The 22,586-nt window shown below is 47.2% G+C and overlaps 1 protein-coding gene across 1 annotated transcript; it reads left to right on the top strand.

The window, feature by feature from the left end:
- Positions 1–569: 569 nt before the first annotated feature.
- APCDD1L (APC down-regulated 1 like) lies at positions 570–14,299 on the top strand (the record flags this gene model as incomplete). The annotated part of the gene is made up of 4 exons (XM_079543491.1): positions 570–606; positions 10,695–10,824; positions 11,135–11,693; positions 13,535–14,299. 4 exons carry the CDS (start codon positions 570–572, stop codon positions 14,297–14,299), a joined length of 1,491 nt encoding a protein of 496 aa, XP_079399617.1.
- Between the last annotated feature and the right edge of the window lie 8,287 nt (positions 14,300–22,586).

Raw genomic sequence — 22,586 nt, forward strand, 5'->3', positions numbered from 1 at the left:
TGAGGGGCCATATCGCATGGCGGCCTCGAGGCTGCGCGGGATGAGCCCCGGAGCGCCGCGCTGAGGAGAGCGACTGTTCCCGCGCCCGGTGCGGCCCTCAGTCAGGTGGGCGCGATGCCCGCCGAGGGGCTGAGGCGCGGCCCGGGGGGCTCTCGCTCGCGGGGATCCCGCCCGGAGGCGCTGCGACGGAGCAGCGCTCCTCCGCGTGTGCGATGCGCGGCCGCGTGTGGGGCGCGGGCGGCGAAGTCTCCACCTCTTCTGGCAACTTGAACCTGTGGCTGCCAAACTCCATTAAAGCTATCAGCAGTCGGGGGGGACGCACTTCACAGCGTAGGCGGGATAGGTTGCTTTTTTTTTTTTTTTTAAATATCTTTTTTTTTTTTTTAACTCCTCTTCGAAAGCTTGTGACTGCTCCCGAGCCGGCCCCGAGCTGCAGCCGCGGTCCCAAGCCGCGCCGCGGGCACTGGAACGTCCCATGGCCGCACCGCCGCGCGCTGCGCCCCGCTGAGCTCCGCGGGCACCGGCGGCGGTCGCGCTCCTCCCGCCGAGGAAGCAGAGCATCGTCCACCATGGTCCGGTGCTGGTGGCTCGCCGGGCTGCTCGTAGGTAGGTGGCATCTCTCAGAGCGGTGGGGGGTGGGAGAGGGCGGCGGGGAGCTGCTCGCCGCCTCCATCCCCACCGGCGGCAGGGAGCCCCGCGAGGAAGCCGCGAGGAGGGACGGGCTGCAGCACGGGGTGCCCCGCCGCACAGCACGAAGGAGCCTGGCGCTGCCCCGTTGCCCGCTCCGCTGCGGCCCGGGGGTGGTTCCGTGCCGGGGGGTTTTCAGATTTTTCAGATCTCCGGCACCTGCCCGGTAAAGGAGCGCTGCAGAAGCCGTCTCCCCCCGGCACTCGGCTGTGGGACCCTCCGGGCGGCACAGGCTGCGTCTTTGCAGCCGCCTTTCAAAAAGGGCTTCGCTTAACCACCCCACAGTTCTTGGAGCTGTTTCAGAAGTAAAGGTTCTGGCTGAAGAGATCGTGTGGGAGAACAAAGACAACAGAGCGGTGAAAAAGGCAAAACGATTTCTGATGGTGACAGAGGGCAGAACCCGGGGAAGGCTTCCCCATCCTCACACGGATGTTGCCCTGGGAAATGTTTGGGAGACCCTTGGTTGGAGCTGCGTGCCCCCAAACAGGTGAAAGGAAGGGGGGACCGGACCCCCATGCCCCTGTGTAGAAGCTGGGTTTCCTTTTCTTCCACTCTTTTCTGCTGCTTAGTTTGCTCATCTGAGTCTCTGGGCAGCCAAATATCACACTGACTGCCTGTGAAACTCTGGGCTCCATTTAGTGACCATTGCAGAGGAGTTGTGTAGTGACAGCTGTTGGAAATTATTTGCACTGAGAGTAATGGACCAGACTACAGAAAGTCTCAAAGCTTGGTACTGTATGGTACCATAGGGTTACTTGTCTGTTCCCTTATCTGGGATCTTTGTCATACATGGTTCCCCAGATGTAAGATTCCACAGGTTGAGAAATACATATTCTGCCTCTAGAGATTTCATTAGCTCCAGTTGCGCTGCTCAGAGATCTGCTATACTGCATTATGTAAGGTTACTCATGTAACTAATTAGAATACTGCTTTCTTAGATCGTCCTGCAATTTTAGTCCAATCAAATTAAAATCCAGTGCTTTTCCATCTAATGTCAGTGACAGAATTTCCACCGATTTCAGTAAGAACAGAGGTTGGATCCTAAAAGATGTGTTTAAATAGCTAAGTTGGATCCAGAGCTCATTAAAACCAAAGCAAGGTTCGCCAGGGATTTCAGTGTGTGTGAGACTGGCATTGGGAATTTTGCATGAAATGAACATCAGCATGACACCAGTGCATAATTAGTTGAAAAAATGCTTTAGTTAGGTAACTGGACCTGAGTTGAGAGTTTCTTCCAGCAAAGAATCACTCATTCTTAGAAATGTCCCAAGAGACTTACTAAGTTTTTACCTAAACTTTCATTAAAGTCTACATTCCAATAACACGACACCGATATTTTTCATGTGTAGCTTCTCCTGTATGGTTTTAACACTTTCAGAGTATATTTTCAGGTTAGAAAATGACCGTGTTGGGGTAAAATAAGATCAGCAGTTGCATTCAGTTGTAAGAATAGGAAGAGAATCCTCTACATAGTAGCACTGAATTAAAGACAGACGTGTGCTTACATGTATATATCCACTATTAAATTAACATCATTGTCTTGGGTTCAAGTGTTTGATTTGGGCAATATTTACTTTACTAATTTAATTTTTTCAAGTTGGCATTTTTTTTCTTCTCCAGTTCTCGAGTTGGCCAAAAAATCAACAACTAATGTATTATGCTGGGTTGTGTGACTTGACTCTATTTGTTCTTCCATAATTATAGCTTAGCCATGTTCAAAGTATGTGGATATAGATAAAAACAAGGCTGAGATGTGAAAAAAGCATAAGTGAAAAAAAATATCGTGTGGTTTCTATATTTTCCCCACAAGCACAAATTGTTGAGTAAGGAGATTTTCAAAAGCCAGAAATTGCTATGAAGAAAACCAAAGCTGGAATCCAATGCTAGGGGAGGCTGCATCTGGCAGAACAAAGTTTGGAAAGAGATTCTGCTTTCAGTGGGATCCTGTGTTTCCCCAGCATACACAGCATATGTCATCTGCAAAAACAACGCTTTCATGGATGAGATACAATCACCGCTAAAATCAACCTCAAAATTAGGAAGCACCTACACAACACTCTCAGCCAGTTCCTTTGGTTTTCTTACCTGTTTCTTGAGGAGGACAAAGCCATGAAAACAGAGAATTCCTAATTTCATCATTTTAAGACAGTGCATCTCAGATACAATATTACCAAGAAACTGACGGTGAGAAAGTGGGAATTTGAAAGTGTAACCCTTTTTTCTGTAGGCTAAGATTGCTGCCAGAAACTGAAAACATGATTCATATGACTGCTCCCCCTCTCTACCCTGCTTAAATTGTGTAACATCTGAGAGGTTAGTAATCTGCAATCTGTTGGGATTTTTTTCCCTTTAGAGAGTTTGACAGTCTCATGCTGTAAAGAGCGAAATTGGGAAAGTTCTATTTCTGTGTATTAGGAAAAAAATAAAATCTGTTTGAAATTCCAAGACTCCAGATTGTTAAGTGATAAAAGGGTTGAAATCCATCATTAGCTTTAGCACTGTGATGGTGTGATAATAAGATCTTTCATGCTGATGTTTTCTCATTTTCATCAAAATCATCATGATTTGAATTGAACTGAACCTGGGAATGCTGCAAATGAAGCTCAGCTCCCATGGCCTTGTTAGAGACAGTTGCATCAGTTCAGTAACGTCTCTCGTCTTACAGTTGCTGTGCTGGTACATAAATCAACAGGAGAAACTTCAGCACTGAGTGTTCAAAGAAATTTACTTGAGTCTAGCCCATAAATTAAAGCTTTAAACTTGAGTGCAACCATTTGATCAATCACTGGAAAACTTCTGGTTTCTTCTACACTGATATGAAGCACTGTCAAACATATGACATTTTGGTCTTGTCTGCATCAAAGAGCTTTTACCCCTCTACTCTGGGATCAGCTTATACACCCAGCTTCCCACTGAGAGAAATGCATTTACCTGGGTCATCTCTCTTACTGAAGCCACAGGTGCTGGACACTGGCAGATTATGACTTTTAAGTATCTCTTCTGACCTGTTAATACAAAATCATAATTAGACTTCATAAAGCTTTTCAGAGATTTTTCAGAGAGCAACTCAGTTTTCCTTGTTTGTTTTGCTGTGAAAAAGTCCTACATTTTGTTAATTGTGAGTAGCACAAGTCCTGTTATTGGATTATACAGTGTGTAGGTTGAACGTCAACTTTGATTTCAGCATCTGTCGGCTGTGTTTAGGGGAGCTGGAATACATCAAAACTTGGCTGATTTTGACAGGCAAAACAGTAGACTGAAATTTCAAGCTATCTAGAAACCACACCCAGACCCCAAAACACATGTTAGAAGTAACTATAATTCTCTGCTTCAGCTGAACAAGTAAGCTTTTTCTGTGGTCACTTGTGATTCTTTGTTAAACGCGTGCGTATTTCTGGTGTGGAACATGTATCAGTTTACCACCTATGTGCAGAACGTTTTTTCTGAGAATACCCTCTGTTATGAGTGCTTTTGAATGCCTTCCTCATCCTTGTGCTTTGTGTGGGCCAAGTAGCCCCAGATGGGATCCCATTAGATCCCGTTTTTATTACTACAAACAGTATCCTTGCTGCAATGCCAAGACTCCTATTGTGTTAGGTGCTACATAAGGAGAGAACAAAAGGATCGCTCTTGCTTTAGAGGGTTTATAATCTAATTTCCTGGACTTAGGCTTCCAACAGTGAGTTGCAGGGACATACTGGGATTCCCAGCTGTGTCCAGCAATTAGAACCTATTGGAGTTGTTTATATCTTTATGTGCCTAAATGCCTTGGTGCCTCTGGCACGAATTTCTGAACCCACCGAGGCGATCTTGATGAGGAGGAGGGTGAACAATGAGCTTACACAGGAGAGCAGCTGTCTCCCGTGGGAGCTGAGGACCGGGAGTGCTCCATGGCAGTGGGAGACTGAAAGGCCACTCTCAGCATCCCGCCAGCTCCCTGCCAAGAGCGGGTTATTCCCTGCTGTACTAAAGCTTTGTTCAGTCCTTCAAAATCCTGCCAAGCAAGTGGACTTGTGCTGCCTACTAGACTGTGCCTCAAGAAGTTCCCACTGATATACAAGGCACATTTTTTTCACTCTTCATTCAATCCCAACAGAACCTCTTTATTCGCTGTAAGGAATTCCTTCCCTTCCTTGGTGTTTATGCTTTGTGAATATTTATAGGCTGTTATCATGTCCATCTCTCTCCCCAGTTGTCACTCAGCCAGGCTGCATGTGCTCTGCTCTTTTAATTCTTGCTTCGTAACTCAATCTCTCCCACCCCCTAATCGTTTTCTGTTGTTCTGCTCTCAGCTCCCGCCAGTTCCAGTTGCTCATTTTGCTTGGGGGGAATGCTATATTTATGTTAATATTATGTGGTGGGTGGTCCTCTCTGTGCTTATGGTCCATGTGAGTGATTTAGATGTTTAAAATGAGGTTGGCATTTTATAGCCAAGCCATTGCCTGGTTGCCAGTTCCACTCTTCAAAGCACTCTGGGAGAAAATATGCTTAGCCATCACTATTAAAAGCAGCCACAATAGCCACTGGTGAAGTGTCTGTGCAGGGGTTGGAGGGTATTGCCAAAACTCCATGGATGTGCCAGATTCAAAATGATGGTATGCCATTACTTTCAAAACCATGCACTGTATTCTCTGTTAAGTTTTTATCTTGCCTAACTTCAGGAAGATAGATGTCCTATTTCCCATTTGGTTAGAATTGAATTCTGGTTAGAATTTAACTGAGTCGTGGCTTTACCCCTGGGTATTGTTCAGCATGGGGCTGAGCTGGTTTGCTTTTCATTCTCCAGCTGCTCTCACCCATCTGTCACCGTCCAGGTGTCTCACTGGGATCTCACCAAAACCAAACTGAAGTTCTCATCAGTGTTCAAGGAAGAAAAAGTTGAAGCATTTCCTTTCATCCTTCAGTGTTCTTTGCCTTTTCCTTCTACATTTCTCTGTGCCAGACACCTGTGGCAGTACTGCTCAAGACTGCACAGGTCACAGTGTGTTCATGCTGTCTGAATTAACATGTTTTTTTGGTGATTTACCAAAGCCAAAAAAGAAGGCACGTAGCAGTTATCCCATTAGCTCACACCTCTGCTCACAACCCTCGGTGCTCTGGCTGTTGGTTCCCGTGGCTCGGGTTGGCACAGTGCTGGCAGCAGGCAGGCTCCTGGCTGCATGCAGGCCGCTGCTGCCTGTGGGGGCCACGTGGTGCTGCTCAGCTGTTTTTGACCGAGTCTTTTGACGCTGGCTGGTCTAGGGGAGGAAGAGCACGAGTCTCCTCTTCCTGAGGCTGCCTGATGCCATCTGAGAGCAAGGAAGGAGGGAGAAGTGGCATGGGGCAGCGGGGCTCATGCCCATGAGGGCAGCGAGCGCAGTGCAGGAAGAGCTCTGCTGGAACTGAAAAGTGTGGCATCGTGACCGACAGTAACTGTAGATCTCTTGGGAAAGTGTACTCACATCTGCCGCCAGAGCTTTTATGTCTCGTGCTGCCATAGTCCTCTATGCCAGCTGCGGTGGGCCCTGCTTTGTTTGCTCCATCTGGGGAGAGAACGTGTCATACCCCATTTCTCCTTTGTACTCCTGTATTCTTTCAGTGGAGTATTCATGCCAGTTTATGGGGAAGGGCACTTTCTGAATAAGGTCCTGATGCCGTGTTGTTACAGTCATGAGATCTTTCCTATTTACGACTCCAATGAAAGTGGGATCGAGCCCTGCAATCCTATTTACAGTGTCAGGTCTGGTTTTCTTCAATGTAAACAGCCAGAGAGAGCAGTTTTAAGAGCCTTTTTATTTAAATATAGTTTATACTGAAGAAGATCTTTGACATGCAGGAGAGAATATCTTCTCCCTTCTCTCTTTCCCTCCTACAAGTTCCATTTGTCTTGTCATCTACCCCTGGACATGACACTTACAGGAGAAATAAATGGTTCCGTGATTCCGAGAGCAAAATATTTACTTCTCTAGTGCCTTAAAAACCTCTAGACAGCTCACCACAAGTGCTCCACTATTTTAATTGTGGATGTGAGACAAATCAGACAATGATCACAGCCACAGAAGACAGGGTAGAGTGTCTGAACTTGTTTTCCAGTGTGCTTAAAGTTACGTGGTGAATTTATTTTTCAAAAAGTTCTTCTCCAAAACCCTGAGCTGCTTGGGACTTTTGAGTGAGCTGAGTTCCCTCTTAAGATCTGCAGAATGTCGCATGTGGTCATGTTCTGTACTGCACACAGGGATGCTCTGCAGTGATAGCTAACATATCCAATATGTTTATTGTGCCACTCTTCAAAGAACACAAAGAAACATCTGGTGAATTCAAAGCATTTTGCAAGTAGCACAGGCTGAGCATCAGTCTAGTGAAACAGCTCTATATATGCCCATTTTACTGAAAAATAAGGGATGAATAATAGAAATACTTTTCCAGAAGCCAAACAGAACTCCAGTGAAAGCACTGGCATCGTCCCTCAACCACTTGACCACATTCTGGCTTCAATTCAGGGAGGCATTACTAATCAGGAAAAATGCTCACGAGCTGGCTTAATTCGGAACTCGTGCTTAAGTTTCACTGAAACCAATTAGACTTAAGCATGTGCTTAAGTCCTGTCCAAAACTGGGTTCAGATTGAATGTAAGCAAAATGCAAAGCTGTGCAGTGATACACTGCTCCACCCCCAGTGGGTTATATTTAAGTTTTACAACTTTATAATATCATAAAATAAAATATATCTCTTCCCACAGAGTTGTTCTCTTGGGAATGCCTTATTCTGAGTGAATAGAAAGCACCGCTGACTTAATCTCCACACAAATGCAAAAGAAATTGATCTGCTCAATACAGACATCTTCGCTTTTGAAAAAATGCTTATTCCTTTAGTGGCTATCCCAAAATCCATTCTGCATGCTCTCAGAACAGAAAAATGCTAAGCAAACACTGTTTTGCTCTGTTAATGAAGTCTGTGCGGATAAGTACGATTTACTTAAGCAGAATATATTGATAAGTTTCTTATCACCCATTTCATTCCAGTCTGAACATTCCTCAGAAAATATCAAAGGCTTTAGGTCATCTCTAAGTGAAGAAATCTGAAATTCTCCATGACTTCAGGCACTGATCTTATCCCTGTGAATGGGTGACTAACTGAAACATTAGATTTATAACTGGAAATAATAAATTCTGGCCATAGGAGGCAATAACATAACAGATTAAACAATCTAGCTCTGGAGAAGAGTTCATCTTCAGTAACTAATTTGGTGCAAACTCTAACGTATGCATTTTCTCCTCCATTTATAAAGGAATAGATGTGTGACTCAACTTTTTTCCAAAGTCAATCTGCATGGAGAAACACAAACAAGGTTTGTTTCCAACAGAGCATATTGCAGTATTTCTCTCCTGGATGGTATTTTTTTCCTTCAAAATGGAGAAATGGATCTGAATCTGCAGCAAAGAGTACTTCTGTAGCACAGCTCCTGTGGCAGGTTCTCATTTCAGGCTTGGCCATTGCCTAGGAATCTTTCGTCCTAATTTTACCAAGAATTTACTTTGCGTAGGAATTTCCAGTTCTGCCTTTCTATCATTTGATGCTGTGGGTCTGATTTTTTCTACAAGTTGCTTATACAAATGAGAGTATGGAATAGTTGATTAGTATTTGCTATTGCAGTTGTCTCAAGACTCGGCCCAGTTTCTGCTGGTTCCAGGGATCAGCCTGGCGTTCCTAATTGCCTGAGTACTTGTGCAGCCCTCTTGCCTGGAGACCTTGGGCCAGTGCTTTGGATGCAGCACGCACCAGAAAGCTGGAAAAAGATCCTGTTTTGTCTAGCTGCTGCACCGAGGAGCTCTCTGGAAACGCTTGTGGTTAATCAATACAGACAGACAGGATAACGAGAGAATGGAAGAGATCACAGTTGGAGATTTTTTTTAGATTTTCCTATGAATGAGTATTTTTGTCTTGAAGATGAATTGTCATTAATTCCTCCCCCCTCCCCCCTTGCCCAAGAACTCTATGAAGCAGTCAGCTTGTGTCTCTCTTAAGATGGAGACAGGAGCTGCGCTGATGTGCGTCCCCAGGGGCTGAGTAACAGAGTGACACATGATTGACACGAGTGACACATGAGTGACAGCCACTTTATGCTGCTCCTGGAATCAAAATGTGGCCTAACTACAGATTTTAGGTCTGGAATTGAACTTTTCCAAGTTGAAACACACTGTTTGGATCTGGTGGGGCTGGGCTGGAGTATTTGAGAGAGAAAAGCAGCCACAAAATTTGGATACAATCCAGTAGCTTTTGGTTTGAGGATGCATTCAGCTTGGAGTCTTGTGTACAGTTAAGTAAGATAAAATCCCAAGGAATTCCCATCATGTCAAATATTTACATTCTGGAGGTTTTTTTATTTTTACTTTTTCTCTCTCACTTTTTTTTTTTTTTCCCCCATGGAGTTTGATCCTGATTATAAAAATTCCCTTTCCTATTGAATGTGTCAAAATCTTGTGATCATGTTGCCACAGTGTCTGTGCTCTCAAATAATGCAGACTTTTCGTGTCTCTGCCAAAAGCAGCAGTAAGGGTTCAGTCAAACACTGAGGCTTCTGCCGCAATAAACACACACACACAGCAGTTAGCAAGTTCAGCACGGGGCTGTATTCACTGCTGTTATTTTGGTATAACTATAGACTGCACTGACACCTCCAGAGCCCTTCTGTGGTTGTAAGCAGGAGCAAATTTGGCCCATATGATCTGTTACCTCTCAGCCAAATACAGCTATTTGTGTAGTTTACAGTTTTCTCTAAGATAATTATTTAATATGCTTTCAGTGTGGTTCAGTCTGGACTGTCCTTTAACTGAAAGATCTCCAACAGCTTTGCCAGCAGTTAGGCCTGGTGCTAGGATGGGCAGCTGGAGCTTGGCTATTCTGCTGCTGAGTGAGAAAGCAGCAGGAGTGGGGCTCCTCAGAGCACAGCTCTGGCAGCAGTGGGTGAGAGAGCAGAACCACGGTGGTACCAGGCTGCAAACTTAACCAGCAGCCAGGGCTTTGTCGTTCAGGTTTGTCTTTTCATGTGAGGGCTCGCAGGAACTGATTTTTAGGAAGCACAATGCAGTGCAAGCAATTGAGAAGGAGCAGGCTATCCCTGCTCACCCTGTCAGACCCTTTACAGATGATTAAAACAGAACAATTGCGAGTCTGCTCCAGGAAGACCCCTCAGCACCAATAAAGCATCTTTCCAGGCAGTTCCTGCACTGCAGCGCGCGGTGAGGTAACAGAACATCCGCAGTGCTTTCAGTGCCTTTGGGTTGGTCGGCTGCTTGTTAACGCTCCCCTGCTCGGCTGGGGCTTTGTGTGCCGTGCGCTTATTCCCTGTGGTCATTCCAGGGTCTGTGTGTTAACATCTGCACACATTTTGAAGGCGCTGTTCCTGCGATGTGTAAAACCTTCCCCCTGTAGAGAAGTGACCGAATTTGTGCATCAGTCTGAAGTTCCATGGCTGGCCAGGCTGCGGGACAGGCAGGAGTGGGGCAGAACAGTGGTGGGGATGTGGCAGCTTTGCTGGGCCTTCGTTTCAAAGAGGCAAATCTCTCCTTCCTTCCTGAGGCAAACTCACCAGGAGGGCAGCGGGAGTTTGCCTAAGAGCGAATAACGCACAGGAATATGCATTTATGTGCGTGCAGGCAAAGGTCTGCAGCATTTAACCGCGTGCTCACACATTCCCATAGCCAATAACATCCGCTGTTATGGGAAATGAGGTAAGTGACAGAAGTGCTGTCCTTATGGCGGGCGACAGGCGGGCCGCCGTTCCCATGCCGTAGTTCTGTATCGGTTTGCGCTGCCGCAGCGGCTTCGGAGAGAGCGGGAACAAAGGGCTGCGCCGACGGACCGAGCGATGGGCTTCAGGTACTGGAGCTGGGAGCCGGCAACAGCGGGGGCTCCGCGCGTGTGTGTATCGTGTGTATGTGTGTGTGTGTGTGTATGTATATGTGTGTGTGTGTATATGTGTGTGTATATGTGTGTGTAGTGACCGCCTCCCCACCTTCTCCCCGCAGTGCACGCGGTCGCGGAGCGCTCGCTGCGCTGGGAGCCGCGGTGCCGGCAGCAGCTCCGCCACCTGCAGGACGGCGCCAGGATCGAGGCGCGGCTCCCGCCCCGCCTGGAGGGCCATTGGGTCTCCACCGGGTAAGAAAGGCCCCGCGGGCAGCGGGAACCCCAGCCCATTCCGACCCGACCCCTCAGCCTCCCTCCTCCACTGGCCGCGGGGCAGAGCGGGCTGCACAGCCCCTCCGTCCTGTTTTCTCGGTGGGCACAAAGCACCACGTCGCACCCGGTGATCGCCACCGTCGCGCTTGGCAGCGGCTCTTAAAGAAGACCTCGAAATCTGCCCCTCCCGCCCCTCTGCCCCCCGTACCCCGCGTTCCCCCCGCCTCAGCCCCGCTCCCCACAAGGCGCCCGTTGCCGTACCGGCGCTCAGCGCTGCCTCTGTCCCCAGGTGTGAGGTGCGGCCGGGGCCGGAGTTCCTCACCCGCTCCTACCTTTTCTACGCCAACCGCCTCTTCAAGGCCTTCCAGTTCTACTACTGGGACCCGTCCTGCCGCGAGCCCTCCTACTCGCTGGTCATCAAGGGCAAGCTGCGGCTGCGCCAGGCCTCGTGGATCACCCGCGGGGCCACCGAGGCCGACTACCACCTGCACAAGGTGGGCATCGTTTTCCACAGCCAGAAGGCCATGAGGGAGGCGGCCTCCCGCATCGACCGAAGCTCGGGCGAGGGCTGCGGCGGTTTCCTGCCCCCGGGCCGCGCCTGGAGCCCCGGAGCGCTCTACGAACTGCTGAGCGCCAAAACCGAGCGTGACTGCACCGCGGCTCTGGGCTTCGCCATGCACGAGCTGAGCCTGCTGCGGGTGGAGACGCACCACCAGCCCCTGCCGGGGCCGCAGCAGAGCGGCAGCAGCCTGGTGGAGGAGCTGTACCTGGGAGACATCCATACGGACTGGCCGGAGCGGCTTCACTACCGCCCGACGGGCTACCAGCGTCCGCTGCAGAGTGCCGTGGTAAGTGCGGGCGCCCAGCCCGTGGGCTTCGCAAAGCGCTCCTTGGTTTTGTGCTGTGAACGCACCGACTGCCTGCACGTTGAGCCCCACAGACCCCAGGAGGAGATGGAGGTTCCCCATCCCTTCCTGATTGCTGGAGTGGGATGGGCGAGCGCTCGGCAAGCACGAGCAGTAAGGCTGCCTTGGCGTGGGGCTGCAGTTAATGGCTTTTCTTTGGCTCTGTGTTCTCCTCGGAAATGCAGTTTCCCGGCTTCCTGCCCCACGGGCAGTGAAGGCTTCGGGCTGCATGCTGCTGCCCACTCTGCTGTTTGCCTCCCATCCTTCTCTGTTATGTCCTTCAGTTTCAGAGGAGCAAGGAAGCCAATGTCTGCCATTAAACTGCTGCTGCTCTGTGTAATGCCATTAGAGGAGGAAGTTGCTCTGAGAAATGCTATTACACTGAAACCAAGCATTCTCTGTGACAGGAATAGAGCTGAACAGGAGCCCTGCTTGCTTTTTGTTTTGTTTCAGATGTTGCAGCAGGTTGCTTTATCTCCAGGAAAGCACATTTTCATCTGAATCATGTCTGATCCATTCAGAAATGACTGAGCAGTGAGATGGGGGGGGAAACCTCTCTGCATTTTGCCAGATGGAACTGAGTTAACAACAAAAAAATCCTTTTGGGTGCAGATTATGGGGGGCAGCATTTCCCCATGCCCCAGATGACAGCAGCTGAGCTTGGAAAAAGAAAACCACAGAGCAGCACCCCCCTTCCTCCAAAGTAACCTTCCCAAATTGGTTAAAACTGTGTTATCTTGGGCCAAACCCATATATATGAGCAAAACCAGATGGTAAATATAAACACTTCTAAAAGTTAATTTAAACCCAAACTTAAAGATACTGAAATCCACTCTCCGAGTACAGCACTGTAATTAATCAGCTCACAGCTCTCCAATGCACCCGCGCATGATGTCACCACTTGGCGGTCATTAGAAGCTGCCATACATTAAGAATTCTTCACATGGCAGTGAGAAGGCTGAGGGAGTGCGACAGTTGGCTTCGTGTCCATAGTGATCAGTTCATTGGGAAAAGCCTTTATTTTTTCTTTTTTTTTTGTCACTGGACTCATATTCCTTTGCCTGTGCTAGTGAGAGCAGCAGAGCTATGCTAGGAATTATTTTTTAACCCTCTTGATGAAAATATCACTCTTTTTCCCTTAAATTTATACTTCTTTTAAAGAAACCCATTCTCCCAAATTACCTTTCATTATCAAAGAATTTCCTGTCTGAGGAGAGCAGATACATTTGCCAACTTCTGGGATTATTTAGCCATAATGTACTGTGTACTGTCAGCACTCATTAATGTGACAGTAGCAGTAAAACAAACTGAAAATGACTAAATTACAGTAGGCTCCAATCAACTCGCATGTAAATTACCCCCTCTCCAGTTAACTACTGAGTTATTTAACCTTGCTGCATGCAGTGGTTCAGCAAAGATTAGCTCGTGTTCTGGAAAACGATACAACATTCCAGCCCTGCTTAATGAAAAGTAAAGCAGTTGTGATGCACAGAGTGCCAGAAAGTGTTCCAGGCCGCCCCAAACCCTCTGGCGTTTGACAAAGGATGGCGGAGGCGCGGGGCTGCAGCAGCTCTTGGCCTTGTCCAGCTCCACTGCTGCGTGCGAAGCCTCAGCTCAGGACGGCACAGAGCTCCTCATCACACTTAACCTACCGGGGTGTCTTGGATTGAGTTTGTTGCAGTCGAACGTGCTGGTGTGGGAGTGGGAGTGTGGGGTTTTTAAATACTGTGAGAAGGGTTTTTTTGGTCATATCGATTGATATGAAAATTTTCTGTCTCCTGCAGCACCACATGCATCCCTGCCCAGCCTGCGGCGCTATCTACAGAGCTGACGAGCACCACCCGCCCATCCTGCCTGCCCAGGTTGAGCTGCCGGTGCAGCTGAGCGGCAGCTGGGTGAGCACCCGCTGCGAGGTGCGCCCTGCCGTGCTCTTCCTCACTCGGTACTTCATCTTCCACGGCAGCAACCACACCTGGCAGGGCTACTACTACCACTACTCCGACCCGCTCTGCAAGCAGCCCACTTTCACCATTTATGCATCTGGGCGTTACACCCAGGGCGTCCCCTCCTCCAAGGTGAAAGGGGGCACGGAGCTGGCTTTCAAAGTCACACAAGCACGGGTGACGCCCATGGATCAGGTGACGGTGATGATGCTGAACTCCTCCGAACCAGGGAGCTGCGGGCTCGCAAGCTCCTGGAGCGCCGGCGTGGAGCAGGATATAACGCCAACCAACGGCTGCTTGGCTTTGGGCATCAGGCTGCCCCACACGGAGTATGAGCTCTTCAGAACAGAGCACGACCCCAAGGAGCGCAGCCTGCTGTACGTTGGTGAGAGGCCCACGGATGGATCCAGCCCTGACCACCCCGACAAGCGGCCCACGTCCTACCAGGCGCCCCTGGTTCAGTGCGCGGGTGCATCAGAGGAGTTCCCTAGCTACTATAGTCTGAAACATGTGGGGAAAGAGGGTGCTAACGGCAGTGAAGAACTGAAACCTTTCCCTTTGGCCCTCTTACTGTTGATAGCACTGCAGGTGCTAAGATGGGACTAGCTCTCTATTCAGGTACAGCACAGAACCCAGATAGTCTTGGTGCTAATATGATTTTTGTAACTTCCAACTGAGCACATCTGGAACCAGTTTTACTTAGACTTGGAAACACTTTAAAAGAAAAAAAAGAAGGCAAAAAACAAAGAACAGTGAATGAAGCCAAGAAGATGTGCCTGACCACGTACTGCCTGATGGCTTTGTTGCCTCATCTCCCCTCATCTTTGCATACCAATGTAATGTAGTGACATGGATGCACTGCACATTGCAATCAGTACTTCAGCAATGAGGAGAAAAAGAGCAACATCAGTTGCAACTGATGCTTTGAGCTTCTGGCACTGCTAAGATTTAATCAAGGGCTTAGTTCAGATGTAATTCAAACATCCAGAGTGTCAGCTGCTGAGTTTTTTTGAGGTTAAGCTCCCTCCGCCACAGTCCTTATTGCTGTTTGTGCAAATTTGATCTGCGGTGTCCATCAGCACCAGATACAGTTTCAGCAAGTGCTCTCACTAAGGACACAGCTAACGATGCCTCTCAGTTTATACATGTTTTCTGCAGTTTTCACATGTACATACATGTGGAGATGCAGAGCAGCAACCCCAGAGCATCACCTGACAGACAGCTATGCCCGACTGGTCATAAGAAAAGCTGCAGTAAATAGAAGAGGCTCCTGTGCATAGCGGTGCCAACTCCCAGCATTCTGTAGCTGCAGACACTGCATCCTTGCCGCACTATTTTGGCACTGCCAACGGCAGCTCCCACCCACAGGCAGTGAGCAAAGCAGAAGATCACTCAGGTCTTCTCAGGCCGTATATTTTCACTGTCTCCTCTTCTAAGTGCATTGGCTGTTAATCCAGCTGTTGTATCAGTTGGATTGTCACTGCCAGCCCCGTTCACTTGAAGATGGTTTATAAATCTTCCTGCAGTGAACAATGCGCTGAGGAGACGAGCCTGAGCAGCACTGTCAGACTGTCCAGAGCTCTGCTGGCAAGAAGGAGAGAGTAAGAAATTACATTCCCTTTGCTGCAGCCAAGAAGCATATAACATACCTGGGGAAGACCTCTTCCCAGTAGCTAAATCCCCTCCAAATAAGCCTATATATCTTACAAAGGATATTTTTGTTAAACCATCTATGCAATAGCTACTTCTTAATGCTGTTTTTACAAACTTGCAGCTTGTACTTAAATAATTTATGGGTTTTATAGCATCAATCATACTTTTTTGGGAGAACTGTACATTAATAATTCAGATGAGATGCTTATTAAATGCATACAGTTGTGACACAAATGTTGTCAGCATGTTCACATGTGCCAGGCCCGCGTAAGCAGCCACATCTCTGATGTGCACAGTGGCCAAACTCGGCTCGTCTGCCTTCAATGCGATCAGTGGAGGCTGCTCCAGGGTTCAGCTCAGCAGGCACAACGCCTCCCTTTGTTGCCAAAGCTTGTTGTGCTTTGTTGCTTGCTGCTGCATGGAGATGTGTGGGCAAACATTTGAAGAACTGAAGTGCACCGTGAGGAACAGGGCTTTTGTCATCTTGGGACACCCTGGGAAGGTGCAGTGTATGACTGAGGCATAGCAGCACTGCCTCTCTTTGAAGCTGCATGCAATTTTTTCCATAGCAGTGCTGTTTGCCATCACCAATTAATGCAGTGTAGGAGGTTATGATACTCAAAACTGGAGAAAGACCCCCAGCCCCCCGCAGCAGCCGTGGTGCTCAGCACAGCTCAGCTCTGCAGCACTGAGCACAGCCCTGCACAGCACTTCACACTTTGGAAAGGAAAAGAAGCCATGAAAATGCTATCTGCATAAACATTGCAACTTTTATTGTTCTTTTCACAGTTTTGGGAGAAACATTTCTAAATTATACAGTTATTCTCTCAAGAATTTGTGCCTTTTTTCCAATCTGACAGTGAGTCTTGTTTTGCTCATTTTGCTAAGATCAAAGAGAGAGTGTGTTTGCTATTTTCTGTGTGTGAAGGTAGTCGTGCGCTGTCATCAAGACATTCTCAGATAAACTCAGCCAACCAGTTTTCTCTCTCCCTCTATGGCCTTTCACACTCTGCTAGTAATTTAGTAAGTTTTGAATCTCTTTTTGCATCTATCCCAATTATCCAGCTTCTCTCTCAATGTGCAAATATCCAAATTGCATCAAAAATGCCCGTCTCATAGCTGAGACGTACAGAAGTACAATCACTGCCAGGGATAACAAAACAACGTGACCTTTGTCAGTTTTTCACCCTGGGACTGCACTGGGAGCACAGGTGCAGCTCTCATTCTCTGACTGAGCACAGAGATGTTCATCGCGTTACTGTTTTTCTCAGTAGCAATTTTAGGTATATTTTCACCGGTGATTTGGAAGCACTGAATTGTATCAGATCCCTGCAGAAGCCTCCTGTGAGCATCCCTGTTTCACTGCGGTTCTCTTGCAAGGACCACTTCTGAAATGTGCCATTTTCACAGAACGCCAGGCTTTGCTGGGGGTCCAGCTACACTCAACCCACATTAATCCCAAAGAAAAAGGAGAAATAAAGACAGGATGAAATAAGTGACTTACACGATGCTCCTCCGTTAGTGTTCATCTCCTTTTTCATCCCTTTCCCAGGGCTGACCAGCTAAGCAAGCACATACCCGGTCACCCCATGCTGTATGCCACCCTCATCAGCAGAGATGGCCTCAGACATCTCCCTTAAAAGTACTGACAGAAGTTTTATAGGCTGAATTTGAAGATGTTAACTTTGAATGTTAAGCACTGCTAATGAATGACATCAGCTCTGCAGTTCTCCTAGCTCATCACTAGCAGTTTCACCACCTGCATCCAGAAACAACCCTTATCTCCTGCCAAGATTTCCTCGGTACCTCAGCTCTTCACCCCCCTCCTCCCCCCCCAAGCACTCGAGCCCATACATTTTTCTTTTCCTTTGGCTATTGCTTTCCTTATTAATTTTCTGCACTTCATAACTCTTATCCTTCGTGTTGACTGCTGTCAGTTTCCCTTTTTCTTGTTTTATATTACATCTATTTTCCCCCTCATTCATCACTGAAATAGGATGGGCTTTTTGCCAAAGTTGTTCTCTTCCTTAATTGCCAAACTGTTGAGGTTGGGCCATTTCCTACCTTTCTCATAGAAAACTGCCAGTTCTAATTCTGCTTGCCATCTAATTTCTTCTTCACCAGCAGATTTAATGCTGAATTTGCTGAGCTGTGCCCTTTGGAAGCACCACGTAGGTTCCCCGGCAGCTTGCAGGCCCTCGCCTGAATGCAGGGGGGATCCCCCAGGGAGCACCAACTCCTGGTGCTCCGATTCCTTTCTCTTCAGCCAGCACAACCAGGACAAAAGCAAATACCTTCATGCCTAACGCTGTATTAAAATCAAGGACGTAACAAGCATCCGACTACTGAACTCTGTTCAGCTCTGAAGCACACACGTGCCTTCCTGCTGTAGCTGTGAAGAAAAAGCAAGCTGAGGGCTGTTTGTACCAGCTGGAAGTCAGTGACAGCCACACATGCCTCCAAAGCCTTGCTCTGAACTTCTAATATAGTTAAAATGATGAAAAGTATTACCTCCAAAAACAGAAGAAAAAAAAAAAAGCAGCACACTTCAAGCATTCTGCATACACTCAGTTGCTTCCTGCACTGCATCTGAGCATAAGTCTCACACATCCAGCCCCATCATTACTCGGATGCACGGCCTGTGATGCTCTGCTCCTGGGGCAGCACACTGATGTACAGCTGCCAACTCAGCCTTGGTCGGATCTGTTCAACAGTTCTATTAGCAGGAACAAACTTCTGCAGCGACCCATCCTTTGCCCATGTTTAAAATGCCTCATGATGTTTTCTAATTTGCCCCCAAAACTGAAACAACACACAAAGTTTTAAAACACTTCTGGATAAATCATTACGATCTGATAACCGATCCACACTGAATCTAAAAGCCTCGTATTGACTATGAGCACACTGCATGGAAGCAGCAGGGGACAGAAAGGAGATGGCTGACTGCACCCGGACACCAGGAGCAAACTGATCAGCACGGCAGTGAAACACAGCAGCTGCTGCTCCACCTGCAGCCCCACAGCACACAGCAGTCGGCCCTGACGTACTGGTGGGTTCCGTGTTGTGCCACAGTGATTCAGGTGACGCTTCAAAAACCACATTATACAGATCTTAAGAAGACTTAAGCTGATGCAGTGCCAGGCAGTGCTGTTGCTGGACACCCCCTGGTCAGCCACAGCCCAGTGCTGCAGTGGGCATCAGAGGCACCTCTCACTCCCTCCAAGCAGCCAAACCCGCAGCTCAGCTCTGTCATCTCCCAGCTCCTGACTTTGTACGGCCTTAATAAAGTCCTTCTGAAAGTAGCTGTGTATGGATAATTACACGTGGGAGTTGTGCCAACCCAAACATGAGGGAGTTCAGAAGGCTCTTCTGGTCTTGCGAGTTTCTCCACTGAAGAAAAAAAAATTGATTAAAAAAAAGAAAGTACAGCAAAACTGGGGACAGCACTTCCCTGCAGGCTGCTCCTCAGCTCTTCGTAGGCACTTCAGAAGCTTGAAAAAAAGTCACAGAATTAGGAACTTATTAAAGGAGAATGAAGTGTACCAATGGAGAAATATAAACCAAAAAGCCAGATGTATGATGTCAACTTGTAATACGCAGGTTCAATTAATCCCTTAATTCATTTGTTTTCTTATCTTCTTTTGCTTTGCCATCTGGAAAAGGCCCTTTTCCAATGACACATTATAGGAGAAAGATCCAAGGTTCAAAATCTGCTTCAGGGAAATGCAGCCTTGTTTCTTTACTCACAGACTGGAGAGATTCATGCAGATGCTTCAAGACAAACCTGGGCCTGGACCAGGGAGAAAACATCTCTGTGGGAGCTTAGGACAGTTGTCAAACTTCTACTCTCCAAGGTAAAAATGTGAAAGCAGTTCTGTAAAAGGAAATGAAGCCACGGAAACAGCAGAGCCCATGATAGGTATAATGAAGTAAAAATGCATATCAGAATGTTTCATGGAAGAGGCTTCTGAACAGCTCTCACTTGTGTTGTTTCAATGAAAAGCCTACATTTATCCAGTAAAAAAAATAAACTAAAAAAAAATCAATCAATTGATAAAACAAATTTTACAGATAAGCAGATTTGAGTAGCAGAAACACAACTACTTTGTCCTCGGAAGCTCATCCAAACAAGAGGCTGCAGTGCAGCGCTGTGTCCCTTCAGCACTGACACCCATCAGCAAAGTGATTCAGAGCACGAGGCAGTGGGGGTAACACAGAAATCGCTGGCGGATGTGGGCAAAGGATCCGCACTGCCTGCTTGAACAACAAACCCCTGTTTGTCTAACTGCCTCTGATGGCTCACAGCAGCACTGCAGCCCATTGTCAGCTCTTAATGGAGCGAACCTGCAGAAGATTTCAGCCCGCAGGAGCAGGCAGCCTCGCTCAGTAGTCACTTTTCTTTCTGAAATGCCCACACACTGATCTATGTATTTCCTCATCAGTAAATCAGACTTGTAGAAATGCATCCAGTTACGAAGAAGAGTAACATCCAGGTATGGCATGTAACTAATCCCAGTCCTACACAGTCACCTTTTTTCGTATTTGTTTCTGAATAATAACAACACACAAAGAAACCCTGCACACACAGATGTGCACACTGCAACTCAGCACCTGTCCTTTTTCAACCTGCTCACTTGAGGATCTGAGTAATGGGTGCTGACCCGTTTGCAAACAGAACTGAAAAGCAACTCTGAGTACCATGAGCTGCTTCATGCTGCTCATGGTACTGCTGCACAGCACACGAGGTTAGAGGGCTGCTCCTATGTGCTCATCCATTGCAAACAGAGGGCTCTTTGGTTGTGCTTTTCCTCAGCTGCTTTAGATAGAAAACAGAATGTGAGATATGACATGATGGGACATAATGTAAAGCAAAGTAAGGACAGCGTGAAGAGCTCAGAATTCCACAGGTCACTACTGCACCCATGAATGAAGGAGGTGTTCCAATTAAACGATGAAAACAACACTTTTTTTTAAGGGGGATGACACAGAAGGAGCTTCTTGCATTTGGTGAGTGCAGTGTCAAACACCATGACATTAAGATCCCTTTTGTACCACATCACCATGTAAGTATACTGACTGCTAAGTCAAGGTTATAATAAGAATTGCAAGTTCACAAGTGCAGCAACTAGAAACCCTTTATGGTTTATTGGTGAGAAGAAAGTCTAGCAATTTGTAAACTGAATTTCCAGCTTTATCCCACTAACAGCATTTCAGCAGAAAAGAAGTAACACTGAATACCATCACCAAGCTATTACAATCCTGTATTTTTAGAAAATTACATTATGATACATCAGTCCCTCTCAGCATTACATACGTAGTATTAACTTAACTGGGCCCTGCGGCTACTTGACAAGAACCAGCACTGGGTGCCTGGCCTGCACACACCACTGCTGTGCATCCACACCGCACAGCTGCAGCGCACAGGGACGCCATCGCTCACACACGGAGCGGTGCTGTAAGATGGGAGCAGCCAAGTGAAAAGAGCAGAAATGGTTTTCTCATTCACTCCTCAGCACGCTTCGGCTCTGAGATGTTTTGGAACTGTTTGCAGAGGCACCCAAATTGCGCAGACAGCAGTGCCAGAGCTCCACAAGGAGAGCACTGCCAAAGCAGCCTCTGCTGGCTCTTAGAAAAACTAACAGTAAATGTATCTGAACAGAGCAGTAAGGAGAATAAGTAATAACTTGCTTTCTACTACCATGTATCAACTACAGTTTCCTAGCAGCTGCTGCTGTGGGAGGACACCAGATGATAGTGTTATCCATGAGCTCTGCACTTCATGCCTAAGATACACAGTGCCCTCCAGAATATCCGCCCCCTGTAATACCAAACAAAAGCTCTCCCAGCAGCAGCATCTAAAGGACGGTTTATAAAAGCTGGATTATTTTTGCAGCATTTCCACAGACTGGCCTTTAGGAACTGCAAGAAAAAATACCTTCACTGTTCTTTCTGTTGCATATGAAAGAAGGGTCTGGCTAAAGGGCAGGTAACAAGGATTCTACTCAGCAGTCATTTAAGTCCACCAAAAGCAAAGCTACTGTCTAAGTTGTCATCAAAAACTGTTAGGAAAGACCTCGATTATTACTTGTTAAAGCTGCCAAAGATACAAAGTTAATTTGAGTCCTGTTCAGGGCTGGAGGTGTGGGTCTGCCCTCCTGCAGACTGCAGCTTTCTGGGTACACCCTCAGCTTGCTCAGTCCTGCACATCTCTCACCGTGCCTTTGTAAGGCATTGAGCAGCACACAGAACTCTTCTTTGTGGGACTTCTTTATAAACCTGAGTGCAAACCACAAAGACAAACTTGCTCACAATGACTGGAAGTTCCAAACCATCAGCGTGGGTGTGGAACAGTGCAAGAAGGATGGATGTTCTGTGACTTTCTGCTTCATTCAAAGCTGCTGTGCCAGCAGTGATTGCCAGCCATATGGAACAGTTGCCTGGAGTGCTCTAACAGACACACTCACAAGAGATGATCAGCGTAAAGCTTCGATTCTCTGCCCTGAAAAGGTTGTTTGCTTTTTGTTTTTTTTTTTTTTTAAATACTTTTTGAGGCTGTTTTTTAGGGCTCTCAAAGCTAATGCTATATACTGTGAAGCAAATTAGGATTTCAGCTCCTCCAATAACATTTCTAGTGAAAACAAGGTATACACAGCCTCTTAAAGACACCGGGTAACTCAGCCTCACTTCAGTGAAGAAATTTCTCAAATACATTCTTTAAAGCCAACAATTACCTTTTTTTCCATTATTTACAACTCATGTTTCTGAAAAGGCCCTCTCAACTGCTTCTGTAGAAGTCCGCACTCCTCTGCTCCTCTGTCTCATCCCTCAGCCCACTCTGTCACACTGACCTCTGTGCTCTGCTCTCCTGGCACAGCGCTGCAGCCACACTTCAGCTCTTTGTCCTTCCATCCTAAGCAGACAAGCAGGCAGTAACATTTTGAAGTAACAACCCTCTCATTTCTGTCGCTACTTCCAGAGCTGTGCTCCTAAGGAGAAAACACCAAACAGTTTTTCATCCCCCCAGAGCCATTTTCTTGTTAAATCTCACATGAAGTTTCACTTTTTTGCACTTGAGAAACAAATGGAACAAATACCAAAGGCAATGATGGAGAAGAGCACAGCAGACAGCAGCTGCCCAAACACCCTTCCCAAGGAATCCCAGGAGCAAAAAAGGAATGGAAGAAGCCACGTTCTGAAGATGTTTCTTAACCTTGAATGGTGCTACAAAAACTTTGTCAGC

Source organism: Tetrao urogallus (genome assembly GCF_951394365.1).
Source record: "Tetrao urogallus genome assembly, chromosome: 16".
NCBI lineage: Eukaryota > Metazoa > Chordata > Aves > Galliformes > Phasianidae > Tetrao > Tetrao urogallus.